Genomic DNA, 11,721 nt, shown 5'->3' with positions numbered 1-11,721 from the left:
TCCTTTTCCTTTTCCTTTTCCTTTTCCTTTTCCTTTTCCTTTTCCTTTTCCTTTTCCTTTTCCTTTTCCTTTTCCTTTTCCTTTTCCTTTTTCTTCCTGTTAGTGATTTCAGTTACCCTGATTCATTAGACTATTCTTTATCTTTCATATACGTGCTGTGGAGTAAGAGCATAGAAGTGGTGTAAACATGTTCCTACACACTGGCTGCTTTGTTGTAACTGTCCAAGCACCTGCTCATGCCATAACTAAATCAGCTTGAAGTTGCTTGCACTGAACTGATGGAATGGGGTCATCTGAAAGGCGGGGGGATGGGTGTCATCATTTGGGTAAATGATACTTTTCTTGACATTGTGAATATTTTGACATTTTAATTAGAGGGAGAAATAATGCAACATGATGATTTTTCTACATCAAGTAAAGCAGGGTATTTGCATGGTTTTTGTTCACCTTTGAAAATTCTATCCTCTCCTTAACTTGTCTCATTGTTCTACAAAAACTTCACAATCGTACAGCATTTGTGTATTATAGAGAACAGAGTTAATAGGCAAAATCAAATCCAGAGAACAGAAATTTACAGTGTGACCAATAAGGGTGCTGAGGAACATGGCAGAGTGGTACAGAAATCTTAATTCTAATGTGCTTTTTTTAATTTCAGTTAGCCTCTTACCATAACTGTGACATAATTTGTATGTGCTAATTTGCTTGTAAATGTCACTCTAGAAGACATTCAAGAATACGAATATGAATCTGTTCTCAAAAACCGATGTCTCATTTTCTGTCCTCTCTAAGGCTTTATTCATGCTCTAATTCTGTTGCTAAATCAGTTAGCAGTGTCTGTTGTTTCTTCCCTTAGAAATTATTTTTTCTTTAAATTGTTTTTGCATAACAAATCAAAGCGCAGAAAACTTTAAGACATACTTGTCAGATGTGCAGTATATTCATTTTTTTAAAACAAATGATGCTGTTAATCTGCTAAACTCTCAGATGAGTGCCTTATTAAAATCTTCAAATTTTATAGTGCCCATTAGTAAATACGTGAAGCAAGAACATTACCAGTCAAAATTCCCTGTTTATTCAAGTGTAAATTGATATTTACAAAATATATGTTGGTTTACAGCCAGGATTCTGAAATACAGCACTGTCAGTTAGGGACATACGGTTGTAATAAGGAGGCAATGAGCTTTTCAGAGAAATTGTCTTTTCTTTCCTTTACTATCATTTAATTCAAGTTTTTGGTCTGCTTGATGAAAACATTAAGGATAAAAGGTTAAAAGTTACCATCTTACTTGAATGCATGAGAGAGGGAGAATAGTGTTGCAACCCTTTCATTGTCAGTAATATTTGCCTAGAGTTCATCAACTAAAAGAAGCTTGATTATTATTATTAAATATTATTATATTTAATTACTAATTTTTGTATGTGTGTATATAACAAATCCTTTCTTAGCTTAAGAATCAGTGTACTAACTTTGAMTATGTTGTGTTGATTAAACATCTCRTTTTTCCATAATTAACAAAATCATTTATCTTACTGGGTTCTTATATGTTTGTATATAGGTCGACAAGGAAACTTAACTTGTCTGTTTTACGAACCAGTACTTGTTAATGATTCATGTAAACCAAATTAGTGTATTACACTAAACTTGACTTTTTTTTTTTTTTCCTTTCCTTGCAGAGCTGGAGTGGACCAGAGAAATTACTTGCTTTAGATGAACTTATTGATAGTTGTGAACCAACACAAGTAAAACACATGATGCAAGTAATAGAGCCCCAGTTTCAAAGAGACTTCATTTCCTTGCTCCCAAAAGAGGTGAGAAAAATGGGTTAACATGGGACAATGTAGGCCCAATCTGCCACCTTTTAAGTACTTCTGTGCTAATTATGGCATTTGGCTTTTTTATTAACTTAGTACTGTAAACTGATGTTAAAGAGGGCTGCAAGTTGATACACTGTCCTAATATAGTAACTGTAATTTCAGGTTAACATACATTTGTATTTCAGTAAGCTTTCAGATACTAGGAGATGTGGATGACTCCTTTAAACAAACCCCAGTGGCTTTAAAAATACCTATGTATCTTAGTTGGGCTGACTATGCTTGTTATTTTGAGCACTAATTCTATTAGAGCTTGCATATACAAAATTTCCTCTGGATACAAGAAGTCACTGCATGTTATTCTGTAAGTATAAGCATTATTGTTTAATGTATTGTTGGTCTTTTTTTTGTGAATGCTATCTTTATTTCAAACAACCTGAGCATTAAACACTTTACAAAAGAAAAGTAAAACCAGGAAAAAAGAARAAAACTTTTTTGCTGAGGCTAGAGCCAAACCCTAGTTAAGCAGATACTTGCAGCATATTCTTTGACTGCAAATCAGATACGCTTTGTCAGGTTAAACATAAACTAAGATTTAGATTAAAATGTTTGTGGGTTTAAGCATGTGCAACTAAATGTTGCCCAAGAAGAATAACTCCTGATATCTTCACAAGTAGAACATGAAAGTGGATATAAAAGCTTATAAATCTAGTTTGCTACAGTTATTAGCCCCTGACCTCAAATAATCTTTGGGAATCGGAACCGGTTTTGTTGTTTGGAGTGGGCAGGAAATTTGTATTTTTCAGATCCRCTATAGGTTGCGTTTTTCTTGTGAAAATTTTCGTAGTGAGTTTTGATATTTGTAAGTCTTCATTTACTAACACATTTGAAATCAAGTTTTTAGTTTTTATAGATCCTCTGGTGCTAATATTTGATTGTTATGTTTGATATGATCTTATTAATCATGAAGATGACTTTCGTATCTCCATTTCTTGACATTCTTTTTGGAGTGCATCCTATTTGTGAAATATTTAGATATAAATCACTCTTCTTTCCTTTAATACAATACCATATCTTCAAGAATTAAGAAACGATGTCACAGACTTCCCTTTGGTTTTGCTACTTAGCTTTTAGTCAGGTTGGAAGCAATTTATTCCATAAATATTAATTTAGTACACATGATGTGAGAGGAATATTTACAGAAAAGCTTTCCATGGTAGCCCTCTTCGTATATATGTAGAGGACACGGAACCAGGGGGTGGAGTGCTACAAAAAGTAAGTCCTCTACCTTGCTGCCTGTTTCTAGAGAAGCTGCCCAAAGCAGCCTTACTTCAGAAGCAGATGAAGGAAGCAACACTTCATATTTTGAAAAGGCAATATATTTTGTCATCTCTCCACTTACTACATCTGGAAATTGAGTACATGTAATAGACAGTAATTCACAGTTCAGTTGCCTATGTGTGATTTAGCAGCAAAACTAACCCAAGTATGACTAGCAATCTGGTTATGTTGTGACCAGTGATCATGTTATGTTATTTCATTTTAGTAATTTCTTCACAGAAAAGGTATGCTSTTTAGCTGTAAAACTCTTTACCTTTTCTTTATTTTTCTAGATTCCCTTGTAAACTACTTGTGTTTAATTATATTTTTAGTGTTCTTTCTTGCCTGTTGAAACCAGGTTATTGCCAGGTGCCTAGCTTCATGAAAGGCTGACTTCAACAGTTAGGCTGGCTTAAGAAATCATTTTTCCTTCCTCACCCTCAGTCACTGCCATCCTTTTACTAAAATTAACTGAGTTAAACATACACAAGAACAAAACCCCCACCACGAAATTCATCTCCACCATCTCCTCTCCTTTTTGAAGATTATTATTAACRTAGAGAGTTCTTCAGTGATTCTGATTTATGGCTTTTCCTCTCCCCAGCTACTCAAACTGGGTCAAACAGGGGTGACATACTGAGCTGTGGGTGCAAGAAGAGGCTGGTAGGGTCAGTAACTCTGTAAACAGGCTTCCCTATCAAAGCAAGTATCCTGTGAAAATGCACTCTCTGAGTTGTCTCTCTGCATTAGTACCTATGGCTGTCTGTCTATCTGCAGTATTGTCACATGTAATGCTTTGACTTTCCTTTAGCTTAGCAGAAAATGAAGTTGATTTGGATAGGAGGGCTCTCCTTCAAAGATGTATTCAGCAATGGGAAGACAGTGCTTAATACCTAAATAACCAAGAAAACGTTTGCTTTCTTTCTGAGGAAACAGGCAGTCAAACAGCTAATCATCTCAAATGCATATTCCGCTTTTCTACTGAGACATGACAAATAATCATTGAAATTACTGGTTTGTGAAAACCAGGTTTAGAAATTGACCAAGGAAATTTTGTGGGTGCCATACATATGTGAATGAGAGTGAGAGACATCATTCAGTATTATTAAAACTATAAAGGGAAATAGTCCTAAATACAGTTGAGTTTAAGGCCAGATATTTGCTGGACTAGGTCCATGGGCTGAGACAAAGGAATACTTTTTTGTTGTTGTTGTTTTTGTTTTGCACTGCTGATGCTAGTCAGCTGTGGACTGTGTTGACCCCAATATATTTATCCACATATAGTCTAAAATAATGCTACCCATATGTAACCTACTTTAAAATCAGTTGGCTCACAGGTTTTAATTAACATCATCATCTTCAGCAAATGTCTGTACCTGTACAGGAAGGACATACTTTTAACAAAGCTTTCTGTCAGTTAAAGAACATCCAGTATAATGGAAGGGATATATATTATGTTTTGAGTCTTGTTGCATGCAAGACACACTGATGTGAGTTAGGAAAGTCCACTTCTTAAATCATTTTGTCTATCAAGAATTAAGGACAGAAAGTCTAAAAGGGCAGGTCCAGTTTCTGCTCTTGTAATAGAGGTTTTCACCCCAGATCTTAAATTTTGACTCCAAAACTGAGTAGGGACATAATGATTTTTCCTGAACTTTATAGCTTAGGATGCATAAGGGATCTGATGTGCAACTTTTAGACACACATCCCTCAAGTGTGGAACCTTAAGTAYTTGACATGAGCAGCAGGTGATGACTTGCCAATAAGGTATGTGTGCGATCAAAACGTAAACAGTTCTGGCATACTGAATTTTTATTCCCTTCCCAGTCACTGAGTGGTCTAGATTACTAACAGTAAATGCTTCTCATGTAATAAGGTCAAAAATCTGCTGACATTAGCAGCCTACAATTATGACTTCCTTTCTGAATTTCAGTCTGTGCTTGTTTGAAGGGCAAATTCTATTTATATACACTGTAACTCCAGCTAAAAAATAAATAAATAAATCCTAAACAGAAAGAGGTATGTCAAACAGACATAAAAGTGGATGATCTGATTTCCCTGACAACTTTCACATTCTAGTAGTTACTGACAGAGCCCAATATTTCAGAATATAAATAGTTTTGTGCTTCACTTACTTACTTATCAATATTGTTGCCTCTGCAGAGTTGTTTGCCATGGAAAGGGCTTACCTACCACTTACTTACTTACATTTTTATTTTCAATAACTGCTAGATACATCGCTCCTGTCCAGTGGAAAAACTAGTTATTTGTGATACCACTAAGGATACTGGTTTCTGTATTTTGGATTGTGTTTTAGATACTTCTGCCCCATTCAAGAGTCCACCGCGTAGGAAGACTTACGTGGAGATGCAAGTTTTTATCAATCAGGGTTGTTATATGGCTTAGCCTAGTCAACTGAGCTCTGAATTCCTCTAGTTTTATCACATGGAAAAGTCTAGCTTCACTTCATCAGTTCACTGCTTACAAGGATTTCACATGCTTGTTTGGAAACACACTGAGTACAATATCAAAAAGTCATATATTTCAATTCCTTCAGCATCCAAGTCCATAAAACTCCCCACAACATCACTTAATATTTTGCATTCTAGTCAGAAAACAAGTAATGAGCATACTGGATTTTCTACAGCTATGTACTACTTTTGAACTCAAGTACACACAGTATTTACTTTTCTGTATTCAGGCATACTGAGTGGCATTCTTCATCACAGCACACATCTTTTCCATTTTCTCTTGTTATGGCTGGTATATATTCTGGTTATAAACTCACAAAATAACTTCTTGTAGCATGTTTATTAGTTAAATTAACTTAGAGATAATTATTTCAATACCTCTATTAATGGTTCAAAGTCATATGGACTACTTTAAAAAAAATCATAGCAGCCAGTCATTTCACCTAACTTCTTGTAAATAATCTACATTTTTCATATCATATGTATGGATTTAGTTATTTAAAATGTTTGTTATATTTTTCAGGTGCCCACTGGAATAAACTAATTCTGTTTAGGTTCTGAGATAGCTTATTAATACATTATTTCAGTTTTCTTCTTTGAAACAATGTAGAAAACACACTTTCTTTTTCTTTTTTTTTTTTTTTACAGCTGGCACTGTATGTGCTGTCATTCCTGGAACCCAGGGACCTTCTGCAGGCAGCCCAGACATGCCGTTACTGGAGAATTCTGGCTGAAGATAATCTTCTCTGGAGAGAGAAATGCAAAGAGGAGGGTAAGGCTAAGCAAAAAGATGAATGTAATGGTCAAAGTGCTGCTGTCATAAGCAGTGCACGTCTGGGGCATTTATCTTCATTTACATAATAAGCTTAAAGTTTTAAGAAGGGAATTCAGGTGACTTTAAATTTACAGCTAGCGATGTCTTGACCTGTGTGGTACGTATCTTTGTTGAAACTAGGGAGTAGAAATAATCCATGGAGTACTAGAAATGAAACTAGACTGAATTTTCAACATCCTATTTATATATACAGGATATATACTCTCTCTCTATATATAGTGTGTGTGTGTGTGTGTATAGTATAGTGAGTGTATGTTTTTAAAATACAATTATTACTGCTTTTTTGAGGATTATTTTTATTCAAAATACAAAGAAAACAAGTGAGATCTGAAATGTAAAAATGATAGAAATACAGTCTTGCGGATGGTAAATAACATGGAGGAAATCTGATGTGTAGTGGTAAGGTGGAAAAGAGGATAGTGTAATTTCATGTCAGCTGTAGGAAAACTAACAGAAATTTCATGGTTGGGGCTGGGGGCAGAAGATGGTAACTTGATCGCATAGAGAGGGACACACATTCCATAAGCTGCACTGATAGCACCTGCTCATGCCAGATCAAGAGAATACGGTGCTTCAGCAGTAATATGAGTGGGCAAGACAAGGCTCTCAGGAAAGCAGCCACGTATTTGGAAACAGGAAAAACTGAACATTATATTTTATGCAAGATTACATGAACAAGGATACAGTTTGACTGGGGGGAGGGGTAAGGCAGAGCATGTGCGTGTGACTTTAGAGCATTATCCTTGTTGGACATGCACAAATACAAGTATCTGCCCAGCCTGCCTTAGAGGACCTGGAGACAAGGACTTGTGAAGGGTCTATGCAAAGGTATTAAAAAAAATGACAATATGAATGTAACTGGGTATTTTTAAAGGAGCCTAAATTAATGAGTTATTCTTTTGCAGCAGAAACCAGGTGTCTAACCTCTTAAATCTTTCAAAAGATTTTCCTCTTAACAAATTTCAGTGAGCCATACAGTAAGAAAGAGGACAGAGTGAGAAGAAAGTGAAAGGTCAGGAGGAGAATGATTCTAGATTTATGAGCTTAGAAGTGTAAATAAGTATGACTAGGCCTGAGAGCACAGACGAACAAAAACAAGACTTTAGACTTTGAGGTGCTCAGGCATATGAAGTAGCAGTTCTTTCAAGAATTGTAGGTAGAAGCACCAGAAAAGATGCAGAAGAGAGCAGGAGAGAAGAGTGACATCCACATACTGACAAGACTTGTGCAAGTAGTGAGATGAGTAAGGAGAGCAGGTGCACAGAAAGGGGATCATAAGAAAAGCTGTAGTAGCAAGGATAAGCAAAGCACCTACCTTTTAAGTGTAAATACAGAAAGGGAATAGCTATACTTAAATTCAGGCCAGGAGAGAACTGTGCTTGAAGCACATAGCCTTTTAATCAAAACAAGAATTAACAGCAATACAAGAGTGAGAGCCAACGCTAAGAAAGACGCTGAAGACGTATGACCAGAGAGGAGTGGTAGTTCATTGGTCTACAGAAAGGAAGGTTTATTTTTTGAAGGACTTTGAAAGGAGAATACAAGTGGTTATGGGATTTGTTGCAGAGAACCCATTTGAAAGAGGCAATGTTCTGCTACAGTTCTCTCAGAAAAAAGGGGACCTGAAGACAAGCTAGTAGAYTGCTAGCAAAGAATGATGAATGACAGCATTTCAGCCACACGATCAGGATAATGATTATGATGAACAGACAAGGAAAGATGTAGTAGAGCTGAGGGGCAGGATGGTGTCACTGGCACAAAATGCAAATATTGGTATGTAGAAGACCAGCAGAGTTCTCTTAGGAGGTCGTTGGGTCAAGGTAATATTTAATTTCAGTGGACTGTAAAGGTTTGGGAGGGAGAGTAGGTGTTTGATTTGGGGTAGACTTCTCCTTCTCCCCTGCCCCCTTTCTTTTTAATTCATTTTAGGAATTGATGAACCATTACATATCAAGAGAAGGAAAGTAATAAAACCAGGCTTTATACATAGTCCATGGAAAAGTGCGTATATCAGGCAACACAGAATTGATACCAACTGGCGGCGAGGGGAACTTAAATCTCCTAAGGTAAGTTTCTGAGCTATGTACAAGGTGCTATGAATAAGCAGGATCAACCCTTAGCTTTTTGTGGAGTGTTTTTTATCTGGGATAAGCCGGACCATCAATGCATGCAAAACTGTAACCTTTTTACAGGAAAACAGTAATTTATGTTTTAGCTTACCCTGTTTTTAAACTAATTTCTGAGCACCTTATTAGCAAAGCAAAATGTGACTCTTTGTACAGCAGAATTCCTTCACTGCCACTTAAAAAAATTGTATAATACAATTTAATTTGATATTAATTATTTAATTAAAATTTATTTAATATTAATATAATGATATAATAATGCCTAGGTGCAAATGTCAGTGTTTATGAAGGAGATACTTATAATATCAGAGACTTGATGGGAAATACTTAAAATTAAGTATATAAGCACACCTGTATGCACGTGTGCACACACACACACAAACGTATATTTGTAGATGTCCCAATGTGAATATTTGATGCTATGTCCCAATATGAAAATATTTCACAACTATTCTGTGATTGTCTCCTGCTTTGTTTTCATAGATGCTTGTAGAAATTGAACAGCACAGGACAGTAACTTAATTCCTTGTTAAGATTTTTCTATTTTTTTAATTTTGAAATATTTTAATGATGACGTTGATACTGCAGTCTTATTGAATCTTTTCTAATACAAAGATATGAAGCAATACTTCTAACCTCTTGTAAAATAAAATACCAACACTCTAATCAAACCTGGTAATGAATAACGAATAGCTAGAAACATGAAGAAAAAGCAGATTCAAATCCTTTTAAGTAAAGTCCCTATTTTCCTGATTACTGTTCAACAAAATAATAAAAATAAGAACAAAGAAATTCCTTTTAAAAACCTATGAATATATCCTGCTGTTTATTTGGCCATGACTTACTTACTTATTTACACCTCTGGCAGCAGTTCAGTATTTCTTGCCTTGATACGCTACATCAAGTTATCTTGGAATTATTATTAAAATTACTGCCCCAGGCATTATCCAAATGCCCATTTCACTTMTGTGAACATTTTGAAAAGTATTCAGATATGTTAAATAAAAAATTCCCTGTCTTACATATTCTGATAAGCATTTTTCCCTCTGTTGCAGTAAAATATACTAATTTATCCTATTTCTATCAGTGACTTATCCTGGTATGTTTTAGAAGATTTAGAATAACTGTAGTATGCTTGATAAGCAATGCAATATTACTTGATGAAGGAAAACACCTTCCTTGCTCCCAGCTGGCAGCATTTACTTGACATGTTAGACTTGACATGCGGGATTAAGGGACCTTATTATTTTTGAAGCAACTCTAGCATACTATAATTTATGAATCAGAATAGCACTTTGTTTTTCCTGCTTATCCCTAATCTCTTGGGTCAAGTTGTGAATGTACATTTTTATGTTCTTCGTTGTCAGGTGCTCAAAGGCCATGATGATCACGTGATCACATGCCTTCAGTTCTGCGGTAATCGAATAGTGAGTGGCTCAGATGACAACACATTAAAAGTTTGGTCAGCAGTTACAGGCAAGGTGAGTTGATTATTTCTTACAAATGAGCTACCAGTAGAGCACTGATATGTCAGAAATAAACTTTCATCAGACCACACTGCAGAGTGGTCTTGTCTTGTGCAAGAATCAGAAAAAATACTAGTAAATATTTGTTCATCCTTTCCTACACAGAAATGAGTCCTTTCAAATCAAGTCACCTTGATGTGAAATTATGATGCTGCTCATGTTACTCTTGGCATGTATCTTTGTTCTCTTGGCAATTCCTCTATTCTTGTGGAGTCATTTGTGACATGTATTCTAGAGTATTTGGACAGATACATTACTTTATATTCCTTAATTTAGCCTGCCTTTATACATCTGAATCTCTCTTTCTTTCTCTCTCATCTTCTACTATTCTTTTTGATGTTTTAAGTTATTGAAAATTACTGAAGTTATTGAAATGGTGCATTCATTCTACTGTCTCAGTCTTCAAATACATAGTTTGTTTTTTTTTTCTGTCTAAGCTGCTACACTGCTAAACTACAAAAAAACCCTTCTAACTTAGGTTTAAATATTTCCTATTAAATTAGATCCAGTTCAGGCAGGAATTTAATATACTTCAATAATTTAATTTTGGCTTAGAGAAGCAAAACAGTATGTATCAAAAAGACAGTACCAAACATTTCACTCATGTTAGAACATCACATCTACTCAGTACACTGTTTTTGTTTTAAGCTGACTAACCATACTCCAAGTGTGTAGAAAGGCCTCAGGGAAATAGAATTTTTTTCCTTCTAACCTAGTATTGTTTAACTCGGTTTGTTTTAATGATACAGTTATATCAACAACCGGATAGCTATTGAGGATAACATGTTTCAGGCATAAAAGGTATCTATCTGCTTTAAAATATTCAGGTTGAATGTATTAGGCATTTGTCTTTGCATGCCTAGAAGTTCCTTGACAGGACTGTAAATACTGCTATGGGGAAGAATAAAATAAATTAAAAGCAGTAGGTAGCCTCACCTTACCTCTGTAGGCTTCCCTGCAACAAACTGTCTAGTGAAGGAAGCCATGTTAAAATTAACACTTTTTTTTTATTTAAAAGGACAGGTTAGCCTCAAGTGAAAAATACTTGCTATGTATCAACACCCTCTCAAAAGCAAAATATTTCTTTCTTTAATACTTAATCACACCAGCATGACTTACTTATCAATATACATTCATTAATTTTTTTGAAGGTAATTACAAAACCTACTATGACTATTTTCCCCAGACCTTAAAGAAAGAGAGCTAAAAATACTATGTGAAAGAAGGAAGATTGCTCTGTTAGCCCTCATACTTTCTGATGCTGAGGAATTAATTATGTAAATTTAAAAAGAAAACAAAAGTTTGATTTCTGCAGATGTGTGCGAATGAATGTGACTACAATATTAACCTTATACTCGAGAAGTGTTAACACTCAAAATAAGGATTCTTTCTGCTTACTTCTTTAGAAGGATGATTTCTTCAGATATGAATAAATCAGAGAAATTAGAAAGAAAACGTTTACGAGATGTTTAAGAATATTTTTGCTAGATGCTGCAAGAGCCAGAATCAAAGGAAGCAGAATTCTTTAAAAACAGTAGCAGCTTCATTTAGAGAAAACATGAGGAACAGCTATGAACTGAAAAGGAGGAGTTGATAGCAAAGAAATAAGCTAGAAGCCAGGAAAACTGGTA

At 35.2% G+C, this 11,721-nt stretch overlaps 1 protein-coding gene across 2 annotated transcripts in view; it reads left to right on the top strand.

Annotated features, from left to right (window-relative positions):
* The window catches only part of FBXW7 (F-box and WD repeat domain containing 7), a 147,177-nt gene that overhangs the window by 125,765 nt on the left and 9,691 nt on the right, over window positions 1–11,721 (top strand). For both annotated transcript variants that reach the window (XM_085300625.1, XM_085300624.1), the window contains 4 exons: window positions 1,675–1,809; window positions 6,252–6,375; window positions 8,368–8,504; window positions 9,932–10,045. In XM_085300625.1, coding sequence (XP_085156751.1) covers window positions 1,675–1,809; window positions 6,252–6,375; window positions 8,368–8,504; window positions 9,932–10,045 — 510 coding nt within the window. The remainder of the gene's footprint in view (window positions 1–1,674; window positions 1,810–6,251; window positions 6,376–8,367; window positions 8,505–9,931; window positions 10,046–11,721) is intronic.

Source organism: Rhea americana, unplaced genomic scaffold, assembly GCF_003343005.1.
Source record: "Rhea americana isolate MKP2758 unplaced genomic scaffold, rheAme1 scaffold_167, whole genome shotgun sequence".
Taxonomy (NCBI): Eukaryota; Metazoa; Chordata; class Aves; order Rheiformes; family Rheidae; genus Rhea; species Rhea americana.
Note: the sequence above shows the minus strand (reverse complement) of the source record. Positions and strands in the feature narration are given on the sequence as shown.